This window comes from Saccopteryx leptura, chromosome 1, assembly GCF_036850995.1.
Source record: "Saccopteryx leptura isolate mSacLep1 chromosome 1, mSacLep1_pri_phased_curated, whole genome shotgun sequence".
Taxonomy (NCBI): Eukaryota; Metazoa; Chordata; class Mammalia; order Chiroptera; family Emballonuridae; genus Saccopteryx; species Saccopteryx leptura.
Genome location: NC_089503.1, coordinates 303,790,963 through 303,817,817, shown reverse-complemented (window position 1 = coordinate 303,817,817; position 26,855 = coordinate 303,790,963). Strand labels below are relative to the sequence as shown.

Genomic DNA, 26,855 nt, shown 5'->3' with positions numbered 1-26,855 from the left:
AAATATCTATGCTCCTAATATAGGAGAACCTAAATATGCAAAGCAGATGTTGACAAACATAAAGGGCGAGATCAACAGCAATACTATAATAGTAGCGAATTTTAATACCCCACTAACGTCAATGGATAAATCCTCCAGAAAGAAAATTAACAAAGAAATAGCAGACATAAAAGGCACAGTAGATCAACTAGATTTAACAGATATCTTCAGAACCTTTCACCCCAAAGCAGCAGACTATACATTCTTTTCAAGTGCTCATGGTACATTCTCTAGGATAGACCACATGTTAGGACACAAAATGAGTCTCAGTAAATTTAAGAAGATTGAAATCATATCAAGCATCTTCTCCACAATGGCATGAAATTAGAAATCAACTACAATAGAAAAACTGAAAAACATTCAAACACTTGGGAACTAAACAGCATGTTATTAAATAACGAATGAGTTAACAATGAGATCAAGAAAGAAATAAAAAATTTCCTTGAGCCTGGCCTGTGGTGGCGCAGTGGATAAAGCGTTGACCTGGAATGCTGAGGTTGCTGGTTCAAAACTGTGGGCTTGCCTGGTCAAGGCACATATGGGAGTTGAAGCTTCCTGCTCCTCCCTCCTTTCTCTCTCTCTCTCTCTCTCTCTCTCTCTCTCTCTCCTCTAAAATGAATGAATAAATAAAAATAATTTTAAAAAAGTAAAAATTTCCTTGAGACAAATGAAAATGAACATACAACAATTCAAAATTTATGGGACACAGCAAAAGCAGTCCTGAGAAGGAAGGTCATAGCATTACAGGCATACTTTAAGATGCAAGAAAAAGCTCAAATAAACAACATAACCCTGCATCTAAAAGAGCTAGAAAAAGAACAGCAAGTAAAATCCAGAGGAAGTAGAAGGAAAAAAAATAATAAAGAGCAGAGCCAAAATAAATGACATAGAGGCTATAAAAACAATACAGAGGATCAATGAAACCAAGAGCTGGATCTTTGAAAAGGTAAACAAGACTGATGAACCTTTAACCAGACTCACCAAGAAAAAAAGAGAGGACTCAAATAAATAAAATTAGAAATGAGAGTGGAGAAGTAACAACTGACACAGCGGAAATACAAAGGATTGTAAGAAAATACTATGAAGAACTGTATGCCAAAAATTAGACAACCTAGGTGAAATGGACAAATTCTTTGAAACATATAATCTTTCAAAAATCAATCTGGAAGAATCAGAAAACCTAAAAGACAGATGACAACAAATGAGATTAGAACAGTTATCAAAAAACTCCCAACAAACAAAAGCCCTGGGTCAGATGGCTTCACAGGTGAATTCTACCAAATATTCAAAGAAGAATTAACACCTATCATTCTCAAGCTATTTCAGAAAATTCAAGAGGAGGGAAGGCATTCTAGCTTCTTCTATGAGGCAAGCATAATCCTCATTCCAAAACCAGGCAAAGACACTACAAAGAAAGAAAATTATAGGCCAATATTCCTGATGAACTTAGATGCTAAAATTCTCAACAAAATATTAGCAAACCAGATCCAGCAATACATAAAAAACATCATACATCATGATCAAGTGAGATTTTTTCTGGGGAGGGAAGGTTGATACAATATTTGCAAATCAATCGATGTGATTCATCACATAAACAAAAGGAAGGAGAAAAATCACATGATAATATCAATAGACGTAGTAAAAGCATTTGATAAAATCCAGCACCCATTTATGATCAAAACTATCAGCAAAGTGGGAACACAGGGAACATACCTCAACATGATAAAGGCCATCTATGACAAACCCACAGCCAACATCATACTCAATGGGCAAAAATTAAAAGCAATACTCTTAAGATCAGGAACAAGGCAGGGGTGCCCCCTTTCACCACTCTTATTCAACAAAGTTCTGGAAGTCCTAGCCACAGAAATCAGACAAGAAGAAATAAAAGGCATCCAAATTGGAAAAGAAGAAGTAAAATTATCATTATTTGCTGATAATATGATACTGTATATAGAAAACCCTAAAGTCTTAGTCAAAAAACTACTGGACCTGATAAATGAATTCAGCAAGGTAGCAGGATATAAAATTAATATTCAGAAATCAGAAGCATTTTTATACACCAGCAATGAACTGTCTGAAAGAGAAATTAAGAAAACAATCCCCTTCACTATTGTAATAAAAGAACAAAGTACCTAGAAGTAAATTTAACCAAGGAGGTTAAAGACTTGTACTCAGAAAATTATAAAACATTGATAAAGGAAATCAAAGAAGATACAAACAAGTGGAAGCATATACTGTGTTCATGGATAAGAGGAATAAACATCATTAAAATGTCTATATTACATAAAGCAATTTATAAATTCAATGCAATTCCTATTAAAATACCAATGACATACTTTAAAGATATATAACAAATATTCTAGAAATTTATATGGAACCAAAAAAGAAAACAAATAGCCTCAGCAATCTTTTTTTTTTTTTATAATTTTATTTATTTATTTATTTATTTATATAATTTTATTTTTTTAATGCGGTGACATCAATAAATCAGGATACATATATTCAAAGATAACAAGTCCAGGTTATCTTGTCGTTCAATTATGTTGCATACCCACCACCCAAAGTCAGATTGTCCTCTGTCACCTTCTATCTTGTTTTCTTTGTGCCCCTCCCCACCCCCTATCCCTCTCCCATTCCCCCCTCCCCCCCCGTAACCACCACACTCTTATAAATGTCTCTTAGTTTTAATATTATGTCCCACCTACGTATGGAATAATACAGTTCCTGTTTTTTTCTGATTTACTTATTTCGCTTCGTATCATGTTATCAAGATCCCACCATTTTGCTGTAAATGTTCCGATGTCATCATTTCTTATGGCTGAGTAGTATTCCATAGTGTATATGTGCCACATCTTCTTTATCCAGTCATCTATTGATGGGCTTTTTGGTTGTTTCCATGTCCTGGCCACTGTGAACAATGCTGCAATAAACATGGGGCTGCATGTGTCTTTACGTATCAATGTTTCTGAGTTTTTGGGATATATACCCAGTAGAGGGATTGCTGGGTCATAAGGTAGTTCTATTTTCAGTTTTTTGAGGAACCACCATACTTTCTTCCATAATGGTTGTACTACTTTACATTCCCACCAACAGTGTATGAGGGTTCCTTTTTCTCCACAGCCTCTCCAACATTTGCTGTTACCTGACTTGCTAATAACAGCTAATCGAACAGGTGTGAGGTGGTATCTCATTGCCGTTTTGATTTGCATTTCTCTAATAGCTAAAGAAGATGAGCATCTTTTCATATATCTGTTGGCCATTTGTATTTCTTCCTGGGAGAATTGTCTATTCATATCCTCTTCCCATTTTTTTATTGGATTGTTTGTTTGTTTGTTGTTGAGTTTTATGAGTTCTTTGTATATTTTGGATATTAGGCCCTTATCTGAGCTGTCGTTTGAAAAAATCATTTCCCATTTAGTTGGCTTTCTGTTTATTTTGTTATCAGTTTCTCTTGCTGAGCAAAAACTTCTTAGTCTGATGTAGTCCCATTCATTAATTTTTGCCTTCACTTCTCTTGCCATTGGAGTCAAATTCATAAAATGCTCTTTAAAACACAGGTCCCTGAGTTGAGTACCTATGTCTTCTTCTATGTACTTAATTGTTTCAGGTCTTATGTTTAGATCTTTGATCCATTTTGAGTTAATTTTTGTACAGGGGGAGAGACTGTAGTCCAGTTTCATTCTTTTGCATGTGGCTTTCCAGTTTTCCCAGCACCATTTATTGAAGAGGCTTTCTTTTCTCCATTGTGTGTTGTTGGCCCCTTTATCAAAAATTATTTGACTATATATATGTGGTTTTATTTCTGGACTTTCTATTCTGTTCCATTGGTCTGAGTGTCTATTTTTCTGCCAATACCATGCTGTTTTGATTGTCGTGGCCCTATAATAGAGTTTGAAGTCAGGTATTGAAATGCCCCCAGCTTCATTCTTTTTCTTTAGGATTGCTTTGGCTATTCGGGGTTTTTTATAGTTCCATATAAATCTGATGATTTTTTGCTCTATTTCTTTAAAAAATGTCATTGGAAGTTTGATGGGAATTGCATTAAATTTGTATATTGCTTTGGGTAATATAGCCATCTTGATTATATTTATTCTTCCTAGCCAAGAACAAGGTATATTCTTCAATCTCATTATATCTTTTTTGATTTCCCTTAACAATGGTTTATAGTTTTCATTATATAAGTCCTTTACATTCTTTGTTATGTTTATTCCTAAGTATTTTATTTTTTTTGTTGCAATCGTGAAGGGGATTATTCTTTTGAGTTCCTTCTCAGTTGTTTCATTGTTGGCATATAGAAAGGCTATTGACTTCTGTATGTTAATTTTGTATCCTGCAACCTTACTGTATTGGCTTATTGTTTCTAGTAGTCTTTTTGTGGATTCTTTGGGGTTTTCGATGTATAGTATCATATCATCTGCAAAAAGTGATACCTTTACTTCTTCTTTTCCGATATGGATGCCTTTTATTTCTTTGTCTTGTCTGATTGCTCTGGCTAGAACCTCTAGTACCACATTAAATAAGAGTGGAGAGAGTGGACAACCCTGTCTTGTTCCTGATTTAAGGGGGAAAGCCTTCAGTTTAGTGCCATTTAATATGATGTTAGCTGATGGTTTATCATATATGGCCTTTATCATGTTGAGATATTTTCCTTCTATACCCATTTTGTTGAGAGTCTTAAACATAAAATTGTGTTGTATTTTATCGAAAGCCTTTTCTGCGTCTATTGATAAGATCATGTGGTTTTTGTTCTTTGTTTTGTTGATATGGTGTATTACATTAACCGTTTTACGTATGTTGAACCATCCTTGAGATTCTGGGATGAATCCCACTTGATCATGATGTATTATTTTTTTAATATGTTGTTGTATTCGATTTGCTAGTATTTTGTTTAGTATTTTAGCATCTGTATTCATTAGAGATATTGGTCTGTAGTTTTCTTTTTTTGTGCCATCCTTGCCTGGTTTTGGTATGAGGGTTATGTTGGCTTCGTAGAATGTGTTTGGAAGTATTGCTTCTTCTTCAATTTTTTGGAAGACTTTGAGTAGAATAGGAACCAAGTCTTCTTTGAATGTTTGATAAAATTCGCTGGTATAGCCGTCAGGGCCTGGACTTTTATTTTTGGGGAGGTTTTTAATGGTTTTTTCTATTTCTTCTCTACTGATAGGTCTGTTTAGGCTTTCTGCTTCTTCTTGACTCAGTCTAGGAAGGTTGTATTGTTCTAGGAATTTATCCATTTCTTCTAGGTTGTTGAATTTAGTGGCATAAAGTTTTTCATAGTATTCTACAATAATTCTTTGTATATCTACGGTGTCCGTGGTGATTTCTCCTCTTTCATTTTGGATTTTGTTTATATGAGTTCTTTCTCTTTTTTCCTTGGTAAGTCTTGCCAAGGGTTTGTCAATTTTGTTGATCTTTTCAAAGAACCAGCTCCTTGTTCTATTAATTTTTTCTATAGTTTTTCTGTTCTCTAATTCATTTATTTCTGCTCTGATTTTTATTATCTCCTTTCTTCGGCTGGTTTTGGGTTGTCTTTGTTCTTCTTTTTCTAGTTCCTTAAGGTGGGAAGTTAAGTGGTTCACTTGGGCTCTCTCTTGTTTGTTCATATATGCCTGAAGTGATATGAACTTCCCTCTTATCACTGCTTTTGCTGCATCCCATAAATTCAGATATGTTTTATTGTCATTTTCATTAGTCTGTATATATCTTTTGATCTCTGCACTTATTTCTTCTTTGACCCATTCATTTTTTAAAAGTATGTTGTTTAGTTTCCACATTTTTGTGGGATTTTTTTCCTCTTTTTTGCAGTTGAATTCTAGTTTCAAGGCTTTATGATCAGAAAATATGCTTGGTACAACTTCAATTTTTCTGAATTTGCTGATGTTGTTTTTGTGGCCCAACATATGGTCAATTCTTGAGAATGATCCATGTACACTGGAGAAAAATTTATACTCAGTCACTTTGGGATGAAATGTCCTGTAGATGTCTATCATATCCAGGTGCTCTAGTGTTTTGTTTAAGGCTACTATGTCTTTGTTGATTCTCTGTTTGGATGACCGATCTAGAGCCGTCAGCGGTGTATTGAGGTCTCCAAGTATGATTGTATTTTTGTCAGTTTTTGTTTTAAGATCAATAAGTAGCTGTCTTATATATTTTGGTGCTCCTTGGTTTGGTGCATATATATTAAGAATTCTTATGTCTTCTTGATTCAGTGTCCCCTTAGCCATTATGAAATGGCCATTTTTGTCTCTGAGTACTTTTCCTGTCTTGTAGTCAGCATTATCCGATATGAGTATTGCTACACCTGCTTTTTTTTGGATGTTATTTGCTTGGAATATTGTTTTCCAGCCTTTCACTTTGAATTTGTTTTTATCCTTGTTACTTAGATGAGTTTCCTGTAGGCAGCATACAGTTGGATTTTCTTTTTTAATCCATTCTGCTACTCTGTGCCTTTTTATTGGTGAGTTTAATCCGTTTACATTTAGTGTAATTATTGATACTTGTGAGTTCCCTATTGCCATTTTATATCTTGCTTTCTGTTAGTGTTGTGTCTTGTTTGATCCTTCTCTTTTGTTTTTCTATCTTTTGTTTTTATTTGGTTGTATTCCATACATCTTTCCACTGTTGCTATCTTTTTTATCTCATGTGCTTCTGTGGTGGTTTTTTCAATGGTGGTTACCTTTGAATAATGAAAAGGGTCCCTACCCTGTTCATTGTAGCGAACTATTTTGTGAGTACTTTTGCACTCCATCGTCCTTTGCTACTGTTAATCTCCATCTTCTCCCCCTCTTTGTTTTTGTTGTTGTCACAGTTTAAATTTGGTTTTATTGTGTTCTTCTTGGAGCTTTTACTTGTGGCTCTGTTTTTTTTTGTTCTTTGTATCTGATTGGAGAACCCCCTTTAGTAATTCCTGGAGTGGAGGTTTTCTGATGATAAATTCCCTCATCTTTTCTGTATCTGTGAATGTTTTTATTTCTCCTTCATATTTGAAGGATAGCTTTGATGGGTATAGTATTCGTGGCTGAAAGTTCCTCTCTTTCAGGACTTTAAATATTGGGGTCCACTCTCTTCTAGCTTGTAGAGTTTCTGCTGAGAAATCTGATGATAATCTAATGGGCCTTCCTTTATATGTTGTATTCTTCTTTTCCCTGGCTGCCTTGAGAATTTTTTCTTTGCTGTTGGTTTGTGTCAATTTCATTATGATATGCCTTGGTATAGGTTTGTTGGGGTTAAGAAAACTTGGAGTTCTGTTTGCTTCTTGAACTTGAGGCTTTAGTTCTTTCCACAGGCTTGGGAAGTTCTCATCTATTATTTGTTTGAGTATGTTCTCCATTCCATTTTCTCTCTCTTCTCCCTCTGATATACCTATTATTCTTATGTTATTCTTTTTGATGGAGTCAGATAATTCTTGTAGGGCTATCTCATTTTTTTTTAATTTTTGAGTCTCTTTCTTCTTCTCTCTGTTGTGCCTCAAGTTGCTTGTCTTCTATTTCACTAATCCTCTCTTCTATCTGACCTGTTCTATTAGCTAAGCTTGTTACTTCGTTTTTCAGCTCGTGAATTGAGTTTTTCATCTCTGTTTGATTTGTTTTTATAGTTTCAATTTCCTTGGACATATATTCTTTGTGTTCATTGAGTTGTTTTCTGAGCTCCCTAAATTGCCTTTCTGTGTTTTCTTGTATATCTCGGAGGATTTTTAGGATTTCTATCTTGAATTCTCTGTCATTTAGCTCCAAGGTTTCCAATATATTAAATTTTTTCTCCATAGATTTTTCCTCATCTAGCTGTGTTACCTCTCTTTCTTTTGTATCCATGATATTCGATTTTCTCTTCCTTAATGGCATCTGAGGGTGGTTTTGTTGATAGTATTAATGAGATTTAATAAAGAATAAAATGTTTAAAAAAATAATAAAAAAAATCGAAAAGAGTTTTTTTAAAAAAAAATTAATGATGAAATAAAGAAAAATAAAATAAAATAAAAATTAAAAAAAAAAAAAAAAGGAAATTATTCCCCCCCTCCTTTTTTTCCTCTCCTCTCCTCTCCCCTCTTTCTTGAGAAAATCTTGTGGTGGACTGTGAATTATAACAAACAATGCCTGTTATGGAGGGCCTGAATTGGGGAAAAGTAATAAAGGGGCAAAAAAAAAAAAAAAAAAAAAGAAAGAAAGAAAAAAGAAAAAAAAAAAAAGAGCGTATGGACCCACAAAAAGGAAATAAGGAAAAAATTTGGGTCAAGAATAAAATGATTTGCTTTTAGGTGTTGGTTGTCTAAGAGTTATGATGAGAGGATTAAGAGGAAAACGGAAAAATGGGGGGACAAATTAAAAAATTACTATTGTATTTAGTGGAACAAGAACTAGATAATATGGAGAGCCAGGGATGGGAGCACTGCTAGTGAGTTAAAAAGGTGAAGTAAAAACCCCCCAAAATGCCACAAACATAAGTTTGAGTCCCAGATAAGATAATTTGTTTGTTATTGAGGTTTGAATGAGAGGAGATGTAAAGGAGAAAGGAAGAAACTAATATAGAGGGAGAAAAGAAAGAGAGAGAGAGAAAAAAAAAGAGGGAACCACTAAAAGAAGAAAAAAGAAAGGAGAGAGAGAGAGAGAGAGTTAAGGGTTTTGGAGTGCAACCCTCATAGAGAGAAAGGAAGAGAAGAGAAAAGATAATGGGAGATGTAACACTTATGGGTAGTGTAGTTCAAGGAGAGGAGAGAGTAAGACCGGTAGAGAGTTAATCGGCCAAATTGGAGGAGGAAAAAAAAAGTATCAAGAATGAAGATAAGAGAAACAAACGAACAAATATAATAAAATGGGATAGGTTATAAAGTCTGCAGATTATTCTTGATTCTGAGAGGTTATCTTCTTGCTTTTTCTTTTCTCTCCCTCTTCCTGGTCGGTGACTCTGTACCCCGGGTTTTGCCCCTTTGCCACGCTCAGGTGGAGGTTTGCAGTTGATAAGTCTCTATGGCAATGTCATGTATTGTGCTTTAGTCTCGTTGGCAGTCGAGGCTATTAGCATTTATAGGCTCCGACAGTGAGAGAGTCCGTGTTCCTGGAGCCTTTCTCCTAGTCTTTCCTTCCTCAATTAGTAGCCTGATAATCCAGCTATGGGGTTGCTGCTGCCTCTGCCTGGATAGTAAGAGGCTTAAAGAGCTGGCAACTCCCCACTCTATTTCCACTCAGCACAGGGCTCTGGGTAAGGCTCAGTCAGTCAGAGCTGCTAGCATAATCAGGCGGGCTTTCCGGCCATTCAAAGACCTCTGGCTCTGCCACTCTGTCCGGTAACACAAGCGGGCGCCCACTTCCGGGGCGCTTGGAGGAAACTCTCACTCACTATCTGCGCGCGCAGACCAGGATATCCGGCCAGCAGTCTCACGCTCTGAGTGAAACCCCCAACCGCAGGGAAAAGTTGCAGCGTTGGAATTGAATCTCGCTCCGTCCCCGTGCGCGGCTTTTGCAAGGCGCTGGGGCGGCCCGAGATTCTGCTTTGGCCCACACAAAGGCCCCTGACTCTGTCCCTCTGTGCGATAACATGGGCACACTGCCGAGGCACTCGGAGGAATCGCTCACTCCTTATCTGCGCGCGCAAACCAGGATATGAGGCCGGCCGCGTTTCCCTCTGAGTGAAACACCCTCCAGTACGGAAAATCTCCACCGTTGGAATTAGTTCTCACTCCCTCCCGTGCGTGGCTTTCCCAGGGCGCTGGGGCTGCCCAGAGACTCTGCCCTCGGCCCACAGAAAGGCCTCTGACCCTGCCTCTCCGTGGGGCAACACGGGCACCCACTTCCGGGGCTTAGGAAGAAATCTCTCGCCCACTAACTGCGCACCAACCAGGAGACCGGGTAAAATGTCCGCGCCGCTTGTCTTTCTTTGTTTGGGTTTGGCGCGAGTGTTAGCTTGTATTGCCCGGGTTGCCACAGGATCAGATTTTCCTTGGCTTGGATCTCCGTGCCACAGCCTGGTTCGGCCGTTTGTGTCACGGCCTGGATGTATTCACCCCCTTTGCCCGCCTCAGTTTTTATATTCACAGTTACCAGAGAAAGCCGCCCTGTTTAGGTTAGTGAGGAAGGCGGAGCATTTCTTACTCCCTATTTCCTTCGGGGTTTGGTTATATATTTAGCCAATTTTTCACTCAATCATACCTTTGGGTGTATTGCGAAGCATCTGGAAGCTCCACGTATAGGTTTTTCTGTTTCTGGTTGAAGATCTTGTTGAGTTTTGGGGGAGATTTATCGGTATCGCTTCCTACCCCGCCATTACTCTGACCAATTTTATTTTTTTAATGGGGCGACATCAATAAATCAGGTTACATATATTCAAAGATCAACAAGTCCAGGTTATCTTGTCTTTCAATTATGTTGCATACCCATCACCCAAAGTCAGATTGTCCTCTGTCACCTTCTATCTAGTTTTCTTTGTGCCCCTCCCCCTCCCCCTTTCCCTCTCCCTTTCCCCCCTCCCCCCGTAACCACCACACTCTTATCAATGTCTCTTAGTTTCACTTTTATGTCCCACCTACGTATGGAATAATGCAGTTCCTGTTTTTTTCTGATTTACTTATTTAACTTCGTATAATCCCACCATTTTGCTGTAAATGATCCGATGTCATCATTTCTTATGGCTGAGTAGTATTCCATAGTGTATATGTGCCACATCTTCTTTATCCAGTCGTCTATTGACGGGCTTTTTGGTTGTTTCCATGTCCTGGCCACTGTGAACAATGCTGCAATGAACATGGGGCTGCATGTGTCTTTACGTATCAATGTTTCTGAGTTTTTGGGATATATACCCAGTAGAGGGATTGCTGGGTCATAAGATAGTTCTATTTTCAGTTTTTTGAGGAACCACCATACTTTCTTCCATAATGGTTGTACTACTTTACATTCCCACCAACAGTGTATGAGGGTTCCTTTTTCTCCACAGCCTCTCCAACATTTGCTATTACCTGTCTTGTTAATAATAGCTAATCTAACAGGTGTGAGGTGGTATCTCATTGCAGTTTTGATTTGCATTTCTCCAATAACTAAAGAAGATGAGCATCTTTTCATATATCTGTTGGCCATTTGTACTTCCTCCTGGGAGAAGTGTCTATTCATGTCCTCTTCCCATTTTTTTATTGGATTGTTTGTTTGTTTGTTGTTAAGTTTTATGAGTTCTTTCTCAGCAATCTTGAAAAAGAAGAATAAAGTGGGTGGTATCACACTTCCTGATATCAAGTCATACTACAAGGCCATTGTACTCAAAACAGCTTGCTACTGACATAAGAACAGGCATACAGATCAATGGAATAGAACAGAGAACCCAGAAATAAACACACATCTTTATGGTCAATTGATATTTGACAAAGGAGGTAAGAGCATACAATGGAGTAAAGACAGTGTCTTTAACAAATGGTGTTGGAAAAATTGAACAGCTACTTGCAAAAAATGAAAGTAGACCACCAACTTACACCATTCACAAAAATAAGCTCAAAATGGATAAAAGTCTTAAATGTAGGTTGTGAAACCATAATTATCTTAGAAGAAAACATAGTCATTAAGCTTTCCAACATCTCTCATAGCAATTTTTTTGCTGATTTGTCTCCACGGGCAAGTGAAATAAAGGACAGGATGAACAAATGGGACTATATCAAGCTAAAAAGCTTTTGCACAGCTAAAGGTAATATGAACAAAATAAAAAGACAAGCCACACAATGGGAGAACATATTTGGCAATACATCTGATAAAGGATTAATAACCAAAATTTATAAAGAACTTTTAAAGCTCAACACCAGGAAGATAAACAATCCAAACAAGAAATGGGCAAAGGAAATGAATAGACACTTCTCCAAAGAGGACATACAGATGGCCAATAGGCATATGAAAAAATGTTCAACATCACTAATTATTAGAGAAATGCAAATTAAAACCACAATGAGATATCACCTCACACCAATCAGAATGGCACTCATTAACAAAACAACACATAGTAAATGCTGGAGAGGATGTGCAGAAAAGGGAACCCTTCTGCACTGCTGGTGGGAATGCAGACTGGTGCAGCCACTGTGGAAAACAATATGCAGATTTCTCAAAATATTAAAAATGGAACCGCCTTTTGCCCCAGCCATCCTACTTTTAGGAACATATCCTAAGAATACCAAATCACTGTTCCAAAAGAAGAAATGCACCCCCATGTTTACTGCAGCATTGTTTACAATAGCCAAGATCTGGAAACAGCCCAAGTGTCCATCAGTGGACAAGTGGATTAAAAAGCTGTGGTACATATACACAATGGAATACTATGTGGCTGTGAAAAAGAAGGAAGTCTTACCTTTTGCAACAACATGGATGAACCTGGAAACTATTATGCTAATGAAATAAGCCAGGTAGAGAAAGAAAAATATCATATGACCTCACTCATTTTAGGAATCTAATGAACAATTTGAACTGAGGAGCAGAATAGAGGCAGAGGCAGGATCAAAGGGACCAGACTGAAAGTGGACAGAGGCAAAGGGGATGAGAGGATAGGGTCAGAGAAGGGAAAGAGATTGGTGAAACTATATATACATAACACAGCATTATAGAGAGCTGGAAAGCAAATCCTGGAGGAAAGGGGGGAGGGCATTGGTGGGAAAGGGATAAGGTGGACGTTGAGGGGAACACAGGGGTGTGTGGAAAGTATTTGGTGGGACACTTGAATCTATGTAAACACAGTAAATTAAAATCAATAAATTAAAAAAAAACAAGTACGGGGGTCTCTGGCTTGAGTGTGGGGTTACTGGCTTGAGTGAAAAATTATTGACACAATTCCAAAGGTCACCAGCTTGAGCCCGAAGGTCACTGGCTTGAGCAAGGGGTCGCTGATTTGGCTTGAGCCCAAGGTCTGATCTTTGGTCAAGGCACGTATGAGAAGTAATCAATGCACAACTAAAGTGAAAGCAACTATGAGTTGATACTTCTTGCTCTCTCTGCCTCCTTCTCTCTCTTCCTTCCTTTCTCTCAAAAACAAAACAAAAAATATAGTGGTATGATATAATAGTTAGACACCTGCAAACTGCAGAATACACATCATTCTCAAGGGCATATAGGCCATTTACGAGGACTGGTTATATGCTGTAACAAATATGAGTTCCAAAATTTTTTCAAAGGAAAAATTAATAAAAGTAATAATTATGATATATTTGGACCACAGTAGAATTAAGCTAGAATCAAACAAAACCAGTAAAATCAACTATATCAAGTTATACTTTTATACAATAAAATATACCTATATTAAGAGTACATTTTGACAAATGTATGCACCTGTAGCCAACCACCTTAATCAAAATACAGCACAAATATGAACCCCCAAATTTCCCATTTGTCTTGGCAGCCAATATATCCCATCCTCAGCACTCCAGTGTCTTCTCCTGTGTCTTAACATGATCTTTTCTCTTCTTCCTATCGATCTGCCTTCTGTCACATACTTTAGTTTACGTTGTATAATGTAATGGAATAATATAATATATATATTTTTTGTATGGCTTCTTTTCTCAGCATGCTTTTGAGATTTAGCTTTACAGTTAAATTTATCAATTGTTCATCCTCTTTATGGTTTGAAAGTCTTCCATCATCTAAATATATCACTATTTATTCATTCTTCTGTTAATAAAAATTTGAGTTATTTATACTTTTTATTATTGTTAATAAAAATACTATGAACATCAATGCTCAAATCTTTTTGTGGACCTACATTTTTACTTCTCTCAGTAAAATGTCTAGTTGTAGAATTGTTGGGTAACATTTAAATGTATGTTTAACTAAAAAGAATTCTTTCTTTTTTCAAAGTGTTTGTATAGTTTTACATTACCACCAGCAATGTATGGTGCTCTAGTTGCTCAACATCCTTGCCAAAACTGGAATAGTAAGTCTTTCATTTTAATCATTCTAGTGAGTGAAATGATATTTCTCCTCATACTTTAATTTGAATTTTCTTGATCACTAATAACATTGAGTATCTTTTAGTTTGCTTATTGGCCATTAGTATATTCTGAATGCAAGTTCTTTTTCAGATACATATCTTGCAAAATGTTCTGTGTCAGTTGTATCTTTTAATTTTTTTTTGAAAGACAGTAAGGGGGAGGAAGGAGAGAGAGAGAGAGATAAGCATCAATTTGTTGTTCTATTTAGTTGTGCATCCATTAATTACTTCTCATATGTACCCTGATGGGTGCTCCAACTGGTGACCTTGAGGTTCAGACTGCAACCCCAGGATCAAGCTGGCAACCCCAGAATGGAACTGGCAAACTCAGTGCTCTGGACAATGCTCCATCCACTGCACCACAGGTCAGGACACCCTTTCCACTTTCTTAATGCTGTCTATCAAGGACCAAAAGTTTTAAAATTTGATGATGTCTAATTCTCATTTTTAAAGTGCTTAATGCCTTAGAAAATGTTTGCCTACCCCAAGATTCCCAAAATTTTCTCCTATGTTTTCTTTTTAGATGTTTAATAGTTGAAAATTTTACATAGAAATTGGTTGGTAATTATTTTGAGCTCATTTTTTGAGGGGTTTTATGCTTATTAAAACTTCTTGCCCTGACAAACAGAATGAATGACCTATGACAAGACCATATTTCATCGTAAAATGCCTTAACTTTTGAAGGCTGTTTTTCCATATTTTCTGCTGTTAGGGACATTTAAGTTGAGGAGCATCTGAAACTCCAGTTAGTCCTTACCTGAGCAGATCACAGAGGCCATGTTTCCATGGGTACAGTCAGGAATACCCAGGGAAGTCATAGAGCAATTCCACAAGGAGGACTCAGCCCCTGAGCAGTGAAACTGTGCTTTCCAGATCTGAGTATCTCTTTCCACAGAGTATGCTTCTTTGGTGATTGAGAGGGCAACTCCACAGCCGAGCTGTCGACAGACAATGTCTGCATTGGCCATATTCCAGTGGGAGGCACAGAGCATTTTCCATTCTCCAGAAACATTCACTTCCAAATTTCCCTCACACTGAGAGGTGCCATTTTTCATGAGCCGAATTTCTGTGTATGCTGGTAGGAGAAGACAGGATTTTAGCAAAATCTTATATATTTTTTTACCCCAACAGAGTATGCAGGGATTTTAAAATCTTGCTCTGCATCTCATCTGAGCAGACAACTTAAACAGTTCCATTGTGCTGGAAAGTGCCTCCTAGACAGGGCACTCTGGGACAGATGCTGAGGTTCCACTCATGCCCCTTACACCAAAACTGATCAGGCCAGACCAGTTTATGTGACTCACTGAAAGGCACATGACTTATGAGAGATGCAACCTTGCCACACCCCAGCTTTGCACAGATGACCTGGGCAGTGGACAACGTAAAGTTCCAATTGGATACTGGAATCCAGTTTCCTTCAGAATGTATTTCTACTCGTCCTGAGCAGGGCCCACCCCCTCCAACTAGATGCACAAATCCTAAGAGAAACAAACAAACCCAGTGAGTGTTCATGATCTTGACTTGGTAATTGGAAACATGTCACAGAAAATGGTGTGATAGTTTTTCTTTTCTGGTAGTGGGGCATGGAAAGGGATTTTAATGGTTAGTGTCAGAATTATATTTTCATAAACAAGTTTCTGAAGAGATGTCCAGGTTTTTCAGGGTCATCTTGAAATAGCTGAATCCCAGGGATGTACACTTTGAGGTTGGTTAGAAATGTGAATTCCTTAACTAGAGGCCTAGGAACTACAGGGCTCAAGAAGCCTGTAGTGGGCTTTTAAACTTGGGTGCAGAGGTATAAAGAACTGTACTAACCCAGAGTTTAAGAAAAGGCCACAAGATTCAAGAGGTTAGAGGCCTATCAGGTGGACAAAGTTAGAAGGATATTCTGAGATTTTATGGGGCTAGAATTCTTAGCAGCTTTCTCTCAGTAGCCAATCTTCAAATGACTGAGGATAGGAAAAATCATGAGGGTTGGACCATGAATGCATGCCAAACTGTAGATAAACTTATAGCTCAAGGGAGGAAATACAGATATAACTAGTACAATTTTATGATTTCAATTTTTTTTCATAATTTTTCATGGCAAAAATTCTAAGAATTTCTTAAATGATTTGATTGTGAGAGAAGTTGTCCAAAGACAAGTTTAAATATTAAGAAATCTTTGAGAGCCATAGAAAAAGGATTGGGAGAACGTCAGAGTAATGGCAATGTGAGAGATAACCTTGATCTCTCTCCTTGAGATTTCAACAAATTGAACAGCTATACTTAGCGAGGGAACCCCAGCTAAGCTTGCAGGCTTGCCTGAAAAGATCTGTGCATTAAATTGACTAAAAGTGGAAAGGGTAAAAATGGGGGAGGGGTGGAAAATGAGACACACTTGTGGTGGGACTACGGGGAAGAAAGAAGCCTGCACTGTCTGTGTTTTTATCTGCCAGGGCTTGGGAGAAGGGAGAAACCAGGAGTGACTGGGTCTTTTTCTTCTGGAAGGAGATTTGGAGGGGCAATTGTTGAGATACTGAGCAAAAGCCACAGCAGAGTGTGGGATCACTGCCAGTGTTCCTGCAGTCTGCTGGCAGCCTGCACTTGGGACAGAAATAGAGAAAAAGAAAGTGTGACTCCCCCAGCCTCCCAGAGAGAGATCACAGATATGACACCAAAGGTCACTGGCTTGAAGCTTAAGGTCACTGGTTTGAGCTCAAGGTTACTGGCTTGAGCAAAGGGTTACTGGCTCATCTGGAGCCTCCTGGTCAAGGGACATATGAGAAGCAATCAATGAACAACTGAAGTGCTGCAATTACAAGCTGATTCTTCTTATCTCTCTCCTATCCTCTATCTTTATGTCTGTCTCTATCTTGCTAAAAAACAAACAAACAAAAACCCCCAACCATATGCTGCCTTCAGGAGACACATACAAGCTGCAATGACAAAAGTAGACTCAAAGTGAAAGGTTGCAAAACTATCCTCCAAGCAAATAATAATACCCAAGAAAAGAAGGTGTAACTACACTAATATCTGACAATGCTGACTTTAAGACAACAAAGGTAACAAGAGACAAAGATGGACATTTTATAATGATAAAGGGGACACTATATCAAGGAGCTATAACATTTCTTAATATATATGCACAGTATCAGGGAGCACCAAAATATATCGAACATCTTCTAACAAAACAAAAGTAAGAAACAGAGAAGAACACAATCATAGTTGGAGAACTCAACACAGCATTGACAGCTTTAGATAAATCATCCAAGCAGAAAATCAATAAAGAAATATTGGCGCCCTGGCTGGTTGGCTCAGTGGTAGAGCGTCGGCCTGGTGTGCGGGGGACCCGGGTTTGATTCCCGGCCAGGGCACATAGGAGAAGCACCCATTTGCTTCTCCACCCCCCCCCCTCTTTCCTCTCTGTCTCTCTCTTCCCCTCCCGCAGCCGAGGCTCCATTGGAGCAAAGATGGCCCGGGTGCTAGGGAAGGCTCCATGGCCTCTGCCACAGGCACTAGAGTGGCTCTGGTTGCAGCAGAGCAACGCCCCCTGGTGGGCAGAGCGTTGCCCCTGGTGGGCGTGCCAGGTGGATCCCGGTCGGGCGCATGCAGGAGTCTGTCTGACTGTCTCTCCCCGTTTCCAGCTTCAGAAAAATACAAAAAAAAATATTGGCCTTAAAAGACACACTAGACCAAATGGACAAAATAGACATTTACAGAACATTTTATCCAGACATCAAATGACACATTTTTTTCCAGTGTGCATGGAACATTCTTAAGGAAAAATCATATGTTGGGCCACAAAACTAACATCAAAAAATTCAAGACAACTGAAATTATACCAAGCATATTCTCTGACCATAAGGCTTTGAAATTAGAATTCAACAGCAAAAAGGAAGTAAAAACACTCCACAAAAATGTGAAAATTAAATGACATTCTTTTAAAAAATGACTGGGTCAAAGCAGAAATAAAAGCAGAGATCAAAACGTGTATACAGACAAATGAGAATGATAACACAACATATCAAAACTTCTGGGATGCAGCAAGTGCAGTAATAAGAGGAAAGTTTATATCATTATAGGCTTATATCAAGAAACAAGAGATATCCCAAGGAAGCAACTTAACATTACATTTTAAAGTACTAGAAAAAGAAGAACAAAGGTAACCCAAAGTCAGCAGAAAAAAAAATAGTAAAAACTAGAGCAGAACTGAATGAAAAAGAGAACAACAACAACAACAAACTATAGATAAATTTAATACAAGAAAGAGCTGGTTTTTTGAAAAGATCAATAAAATGGACAAACCCCTGGCTAGACTCATTAAGGAAAAAGGAGAAAGGATTCATATAAACAAAATCTGAAATCAAGAGGAGAAACTACTACAGGCATGATTGATATACAAAAATAGTAGAATACTATGAAAGATTATATACCTCCAAATTTAACAATCTAGAAGAAATGGATAAGTTCCTAGATCTATACAATCTTCCTGGACTGAATCATGAAGAAGTGAAAAACCTAAATAGACCCATAAGCCAGGAAGAAATAGAAACAACTATCAAAAACCACCCCCCAAAATGTCCAGGACCAGATGACCACACTAATGAATTCCACCAAACACTGAAAGAAGAATTGGTACCTATTTTTTTCAAAGCCTTCCAAAAATAAAAGAAGAAATACTCCTTAACACATTTTATGAGGCCATCATAACCCTGATACCAAAACCTGGCAAGGACTAACAACAACAACTAAAAACTATGGGCCAATATCTCTAATAAATACAGATACAAAAATCCTAAAAAAAACCACACCAATAATTTAAATACAACAATACATTAAAAAAGTAATACAGAGAAATGCAAATTAAAACCACAATGAGATATCACCTCACACCAGTCAGAATGGCGCTCATCAACAAAACAACACAGAATAAGTGCTGGCGAGGATGTGGAGAAAAGGGAACCCTCCTGCACTGCTGGTGGGAATACAGACTGGTGCAGCCACTGTAGAATACAGTATGGAGATTCCTCAAAAAATTAAAAATCAAACTGCCTTTTGACCCAGCTATCCCACTGTTAGGAATATACCCCAAGAACACCATAGCACTGTTTCAAAAGAAGAAATGCACCCCCATGTTTATGGCAGCATTGTTCATAATAGCGAAGATCTGGAAACAGTCCAAGTGTCCGTCAGAGGACGAGTGGGTTAAAAAGCTTTGGTACATATATACTATGGAATACTACTCAGCTATAAGAAATGATGACATCGGATCATTTACAACAACATGGATGAACCTTGTAACATTATACTGAGTGAAATAAGTAAATCAGAAAAAACTAAGAACTGTATGATTCCATACATAGGTGGGACATAAAAATGAGACTCAGAGACATGGGCAAGAGTGTGGGAGTTATAGGGTGGGGGTGGGAGGAGAGAGAGGAGGTTGGGGGAGGGGAGGGGCACAAAGAAAACCAGTTAGAAGGTGACGGAAGACAATTTGACTTTGGGTGATGGGAATGCAGCATAAGCAAATGTCAAAATAACCTAGAGCTGTTTTCTCTGAACATATGTACCCTGATTTATCAATGTCACCCCATTAAAATGAATAAAAAAAAGAATTTGTCTCAGGGCTAATAAAAAAAAAAGTAATACATCACAATCAAGTGGCATTCATTCCAGACACACAAGGATGGTTCAACATACATAAATCAAGGAATGTATTGCACCACATTAACAAAACAAAGAACAAAAATTATATGATTCTACCAATTGATTCAAAAAAAGCATCCAGGCTGTTTTGAGTACAATGGCTTTGTAGTACAACTTGATATCAGGAAGTGTGATACCTCCCACTTTATTCTTCCTTTTCAAGATTGCTGAGGCATTTGTGTTCTTTTTTGGTTTCATATAAATTTTTGGAATATGTGTTCTATATCTTTGAAGTATGTCATTGGTATTTTAATTGGTATTGTATTGAATTTATAAATTGCTTTGGGTAATATAGACATTTTAATGATGTTTATTCTTCCTAACCATGAGCACGGTATATGCTTCCACTTGTTTGTGTCTTCCTTGATTTCTTTTATCAATGTTTTATAATTTTCTGAGTACAAGTCTATAATCTCCTTGGTTAAATTTACTCGTAGGTACTTTATTTTTTTGGTTGCAATAGTGAAGGAGATTGCTTCCTTAATTTCTCTTTCTGACAGTTCATTGTTAGTGTATAAAAATGGCTCTGATTTCTGTGTATTAATTTTATATCTTGCCACCTTGCTGAATTCATTTATCAGGTCCAGTAGTTTTTTGACTGAGACTTTAGGGTTACTATATACAATATCATATCATCTGCAAATAATGATAGTTTTACTTCTTTTTCAATTTGGATGCCTTTTATTTCTTCTTCTTGTCTGGTTGCTGTGGCTAGGACTTCCAGAACTATGTTGAATAAGAGTGGTGAAGGGGGGCACCCCTGCCTTGTTCCTGATCTTAAAGGGATTGTTTCTAATTTTTGCCCATTGACTATAATGTTGGCTGTGGGTTTGTCATAGATGGCCTTTATCATGTTGAGGTATGTTCCCTGTATTTCCACTTTGCTGATAGTTTTGATCATGAATGGGTGCTGGATTGTACTCAAAATAGCCTGGTACTGGCATAAGAATAGGCATATAGATCAATGGAACAGAACAGAGAACCCAGAAATAAACCCACACTTTTATGGACAACTGATATTTGACAAAGGAGGTAAAAGTATACAATGGAGTAAAGACAGCCTCTTCAACAGATGGTGTTGGGAAAATTGGACAGCTAGGTGCAAAAAAATGAAACTAGACCACCAACTTACATCGTTCACAAAAATAAACTCAAAATGGATAAAAGACAAATGTAAGCCATGAAACCATAAACATCTTAGAAGGAAACATAGGCAGTAAGCTCTCCGACATCTCTTACAGCAATATATTTGCCGATTTATCTCCATAGGCAAGATTTAAAAGACAGATAAACAAATGGAACTATATCAAACTAAAAAGATTTTACACAGCTAAAGACAATAAGAACAGAATAAAAAGACAAACTACACAATGGGAGAACATATTTGACAGTATGTCTGATAAGGGGTTAATAAACAAAATTTATAATGAACTTGTAAAACTCAACACCAGGAAGATAAACAATCCAATAAAAAAATGGGCAAAAGAAATAAATAGATACTTCTCCACAGAGGACATACAGATGGCCAATAAGCATATGAAAAAATGCTCAACATCACTAATCACTAGAGAAATGCAAATTAAAACCACAATGAGATATCACCTCACACCAGTCAGAATGATGCTCATCAACAAAACAACACAGAATGAGTGCTGGCGAGGATGTGGAGAAAAGGGAACCCTCCTGCACTGCTGGTGGGAATACAGACTGGTGCAGCCACTGTAGAATACAGTATGGAGATTCCTCAAAAAATTAAAAATCAAACTGCCTTTTGACCCAGCTATCCCACTGTTAGGAATATACCCCAAGAACACCATAGCACTGTTTCAAAAGGAGAAATGCACCCCCATGTTTATGGCAGCATTGTTCACAATAGCAAAGATCTGGAAACAGCCCAAGTGTCCGTCAGTGAATGAGTGGATTAAAAAGCTTTGGTACATATATACTATGGAATACTATTCAGCCATAAGAAATGATGACATTGGATCATTTACAACAACATGGATGGACCTTGATAACATTATACTGAGTTAAATAAGTAAATCAGAAAAAACTAAGAACTATATGATTCCTAACATAGGTGGGACATAAAAATGAGACTCAGAGACATGGGCAAGAGTGTGGTGGTTAGGGGGGTGGGAAGAAGAGGGAGGGTGTGGGGGGAGGGGAGGGGCACAAAGAAAACCAGATAGAAGGTGATGGAAGACAATTTGACTTTGGGTGATGGGAATGCAGCATCATCAAATGTCAAAATAACCTGGAGATGTTTTCTCTGAACATATGTACCCTGATTTATAAATGTCACCCCATTAAAATTAATAATAATAAAAAGCATCCAATAAAATATAACCTCTATTTATGTTTAAAACACTCAATAAAATGGGTATAGAAAGAAAGTACAGTACCTCAACATACTAAAGGCCATATATGACAAATCATCAGTCAATATCATACTAAATGGTGAAAAACTGAAAGCTTTTCCTCTAAAACAGGAACAAGACAAGGCTGCCCACTTTCTCCACTGTTATTCAACATAGTACTGGAAGTCTTAGCCAGAACAATCAGGCAAGAGAAAGAAATAAAAAAAGTAAAGGTATCACTTTTTGCAGATGACATGACCCTATATTTTGTAAATCTTGGAGATTTCACAGAAAAACGATTAGAAACAATAAACAAATACCATAAAGTCACAGGATACATAATCAATATTCAAAAGTCTACTTCTTTCCTATAGGCCACCAGTAAAACTTCAGAAAATGAACTGAAAAAAAATTCCTTTTACAATTGCAATACCAATAAAATACCTAAGAATAAACTTAACAAAGGATGTGAAAGAACTACATACTGACAACTACAAAGCATTATTAAAAGTAATTAAGAAAGATATAATGCAATAGAAAAATATTCCGTGTTCATGGATTGGAAGAATCAACATAGTTAAAATGGCCATATTACCCAACAATGTACAAATTTAATGCAATCTCCATTAATATGCCACTGTCATTTTTTAAAGAAATAGAACAAAAAAAATCACCAGATTTGTATGGATTCATAAAAACCCCAAATAGCCAACACAATCCTTGGAAAAAGAATGGAGCCAGTTGTATCACACTACCTGACATCAAGTTATACTACAGAGCCACTATAATCAAAACAGATATACAGACCAAAGGAACAGAATTGACAGCCAGAAATACAACCACATATATATGAACAAATAATCTTTGACAAAGGAGCCAAAAGCACACAATAGAGAAAAGAAAGCCTCTTTAATAAATAGTGCTGGGAAAATGAAAGCCACATGCAAAAGAATAAAATTTGACTACACCTTGTCCCCATCCACATAAATTAATTCAAAATGGATCAAAGATCTAAATATAATATCTGAAACAATAAATTGCATAGACAAAAACATAAGTACTGAACTTATGAATGAAACCTTGGCCATAGAGAACATTTTATGAATTTGACACCAAAGGCATGGGAAGTACAGGCAAACGTAAATAAATGGAACTATGTTAAACTAAAAAGCTTCTGCATAGTAAAAGAAATGAACAATGAAACAAAAAGGAAGCCAATCAAATGGGCAATGATATTCACTAACAATGGCTTTGATAAGGGGTTAATATCCAAAACATATAAAGAACTCACAAAGTTCAGCAAAAAACAAGCAGACAATCAAATTAAAAAGTGGGGAGAAAACCTGAACAGACACTTCTCCCAAGAAGACGTATCATACAAATGATTAATGTATATGAAAAAATGCTCACCTTCGCTAGCTATTAGAGAAATGCAAATCAAAAGTACAATGAGATAATACCTTACATTTGTTAGATTGGCTGTTATCAACAAGACAGGTAATAGCAAGTGTTGGAGAGGCTGTGGAGAAAAAGGAACCCTCATTCACTGCTGGTGAAAATGTAAACTGGTACAGCCACTATGGAAGACAGTATAGTGTTTCCTTTAAAAAAATTAAGAATATCTCATTGTGGTTTTAATTTGCATTTCTCTAATGATTAGTGATGTTGAGCATTTTTTCATATGCCTATTGGCCATCTGTATGTCCTCTTTGGAGAAGTGTCTATTCATTTCTTTTGCCCATTTTTTTTCTTGGATTGTTTGTCTTCCTGGTGTTGAGTTTTACAAGTTCTTTATAAATTTTGGTTATTAATCCCTTATCAAATGTATTGTCGAATATGTTCTCCTATTGTGTAGTCTTTTTATTCTGTTCTTATTGTCTTTAGCTAAAAGCAAAAGCTTTTTAGTTTGATATAGTCCCATTTGTTTATCCTGTCTTTTATTTCACTTGCCCATGGAGATAAATCTGCAAATATATTGCTGCAAGAGAAGTCGAAGAGCAAATTAAAACCACAATGAGATATCACCTCACACTAGTCAGAATGGTGCTCATCAACAAAACAACACAGAATAAGTGCTGGCGAGGATGTGGAGAAAAGGGAACCCTCCTGCACTGCTGGTGGGAATGCAGACTGGTGCAGCCACGGTGGAAAACAGTATGGAGATTCCTCAAAAAATTAAAAATCAAACTGCCTTTTGACCCAGCTATCCCACTGTTAGGAATATACCCCAAGAACACCATAGCACTGTTTCAAAAGAAGAAATGCACCCCCAAGTTTATGGCAGCATTGTTCACAATAGCGAAGATCTGGAAACAGCCCAAGTGTCCATCAGTGGACGAGTGGATTAAAAAGCTTTGGTACATATATACTATGGAATACTATTCAGCCATAAGAAATGATGACATCAGATCATTTTCAATAACATGGATGGACCTTGATAACATTATACTGAGTTAAATAAGTAAATCAGAAAAAACTAAGAACTATATGATTCCATACATAGGTGGGACATAAAAATGAGACTCAGAGACATGGACAAGAATGTGATGGTAACCAGGGTGGGGGGAGGAAAAAAAAGGAGGGGGTGTGGGGAGGGGAGGGGCACAAAGAATCTGGAGATGTTTTCTCTGAATATATATAACCTGATTTATTAATGTCACCCCATTAAAATTAATAAAAAAGTTAAGAATAGAATTACCAGATGACCCAGCAATCCCTCTACTGGGTATCTACCCAGAAAACTCAAAAACATTGGAAGGCAAAGATACATGCACTGCCATGTTCATCACAGCATTATTCACAGTGACCAAGACATGGAAGCAACCAAAGTGTCCTTCAATAGAGGATTGGATAAAGAAGATATAGTACATATATACAATGGAATACTACTCAGCCATAAGAAAAGATGAAATATTGCCATTTACGTCAATGTGGATAGACCATGAGAACATTACATTAAATAAAATAAGTAAATTAGAAAAATCTAAGGACTATATGATTTTACACATAGGTGGGATATAAAACTGAGACTCATGGACATAGATAAAAGTGAAATGGTTAACAGGGGGAGGAGAGTAAAGAGGGACAAATATAAGGTGACAGAAAATGATTTGACTTTGAGTGATGGGTATAAAACATAATCAACAGTTCAAACACGATAGAAATGCTCACATGAAACCTATGTACTCTTACTGATCAGTGTTACCCCATTAAATTTAATTTCTATAAAAGAGAAAAAGAGTAAGAAGAGTGGCTGGTCCTAGTCATGTCTCTTGAACTGCAGAATTTGCCTTTGAACACGGGAGAGAGTGAGTTCTTAAGGAGTATGTAAGACAGCTAAGTTTGTTGATCATTTCATAATGGGGTTTTTCTTCCCAGATATGGTAATCTTAGCATATGTTAAGCAATAAGAGTAATTGAGGTATTTTAACTGTATCTAATGCTAACTGTATATTACTCTCCTACGTGGAGTCTTGAGATTAGAAGCCAGCATGCTGTAAAAAAGGAGAAGAGGAGAGGAAGGAAACAGAGAGCAAATAAGCTATAATTTGGAGCCTTCCAAATTGCAAAAGCCTCAGTATAGATGAAGGACATAAATACTGAATTTGGAATATATACTTGTGGAATTAATTTTTTTAATTACCCTGTGTTCCTCCCAGCCAGCACCTTACCAAGCTACCTTTTCCCATTTCTTGCACTGGAGACAAGAAAAAATAACCTTAATGGTTAAAAATGGGAAGAGGGTTAGATAATATGCAGTTCAGTCATGAGTGGATGGTCCCCACATCCTCCTTGTGCCAGCAGCCGTACTGTCCCCAGCCTTGGGAAGGACACTTCCTGAGCAGTTCACGTCATCCAGCCAGATGTGGCCTGTTCCTTCCCCGAAGTGAGCAGAGACCGTGGCATTGATGGCATCTCCACAGCCCAGCTGTGTGCACACCACCGGGCATCATTCAGGTCCCAGCTGTCGTCACAGATGGTGCCCCAGGAGCCCTGGTGAACGACCTCCACTCTGCCCGCGCAGCGACCGCCCCCGTCCACTAGGCGGAGCTGTCTGCTGTCTGAGGAGAAAGAGGCCAATGGGGTATTTACACAGGGAAAGCGAAGGGTTTCTGGTGCTGTGGGGCCCCTCACCTGAGCAGTTGGCAGCGGTCTCTTCTGAGGCTGCAGAGCCCGCTGGGCTGTACCAGGACCACATCTGGGTCTGGTTTCCTATGGTAGTGATCAGAGAGTAATAGGGTGGAAAAATAGGAAGAAACAGAAAAAATTAAGCAGTAGTCTTAGATACAAAGTGTTACATGGCTCCTATCAGCGTTAACTTTCTGATTTACAGAGGTCTGCGAAGTATCTGTGAAAGATAAACAGGAAATGTTGAACTCTCTACTCTGAGCAGGTAAATGAGTTTAGAATCACTGTAATGTTCTACCATCTGGATGAATTTCTTATAAATCACACACACTTTGGAGCCATTGATCTGAGAATTAAAATAATTAGATTAAAGGGACTGGAGTGAGGTATTGGGGTTAGCTCATCAGAAGCCTCAGGTAGCAGCCATCCGTTCTCTACCATTCAGAATTGTTCTTCTTGGTATAGTATTCAGAGCTGAAAAATGGACCATGGAACAGGTCATGGTTTATCCCAGAATAGTTCGCTTATGATTCTAGGCTTTAAATTCCAGATCTGGATATTTCGTTTAAAAAATGTACTTCTATTTGAGTAGATTGGGCAATCTCAGATGAGAGATGAAGTTAGATGATATTGATTGACATTGGCCAGACGCCAGACCTTCCACTGGGAATCACAGAATGTTCTTCTTCCCACAAA

The 26,855-nt window shown here is 37.5% G+C and overlaps 1 protein-coding gene across 1 annotated transcript in view; it reads right to left on the bottom strand.

The window, feature by feature from the left end:
* LOC136388388 (antigen WC1.1-like) overlaps nt 1–26,229 on the bottom strand; it is a 55,263-nt gene extending 29,034 nt beyond the window's left edge. The window contains 7 exon segments of the mRNA XM_066360269.1: nt 14,738–15,058; nt 15,153–15,518; nt 20,342–20,358; nt 25,479–25,492; nt 25,864–25,976; nt 25,979–26,092; nt 26,166–26,229. Coding sequence (XP_066216366.1) covers nt 14,738–15,058; nt 15,153–15,518; nt 20,342–20,358; nt 25,479–25,492; nt 25,864–25,976; nt 25,979–26,092; nt 26,166–26,229 — 1,009 coding nt within the window.
* Between the last annotated feature and the right edge of the window lie 626 nt (nt 26,230–26,855).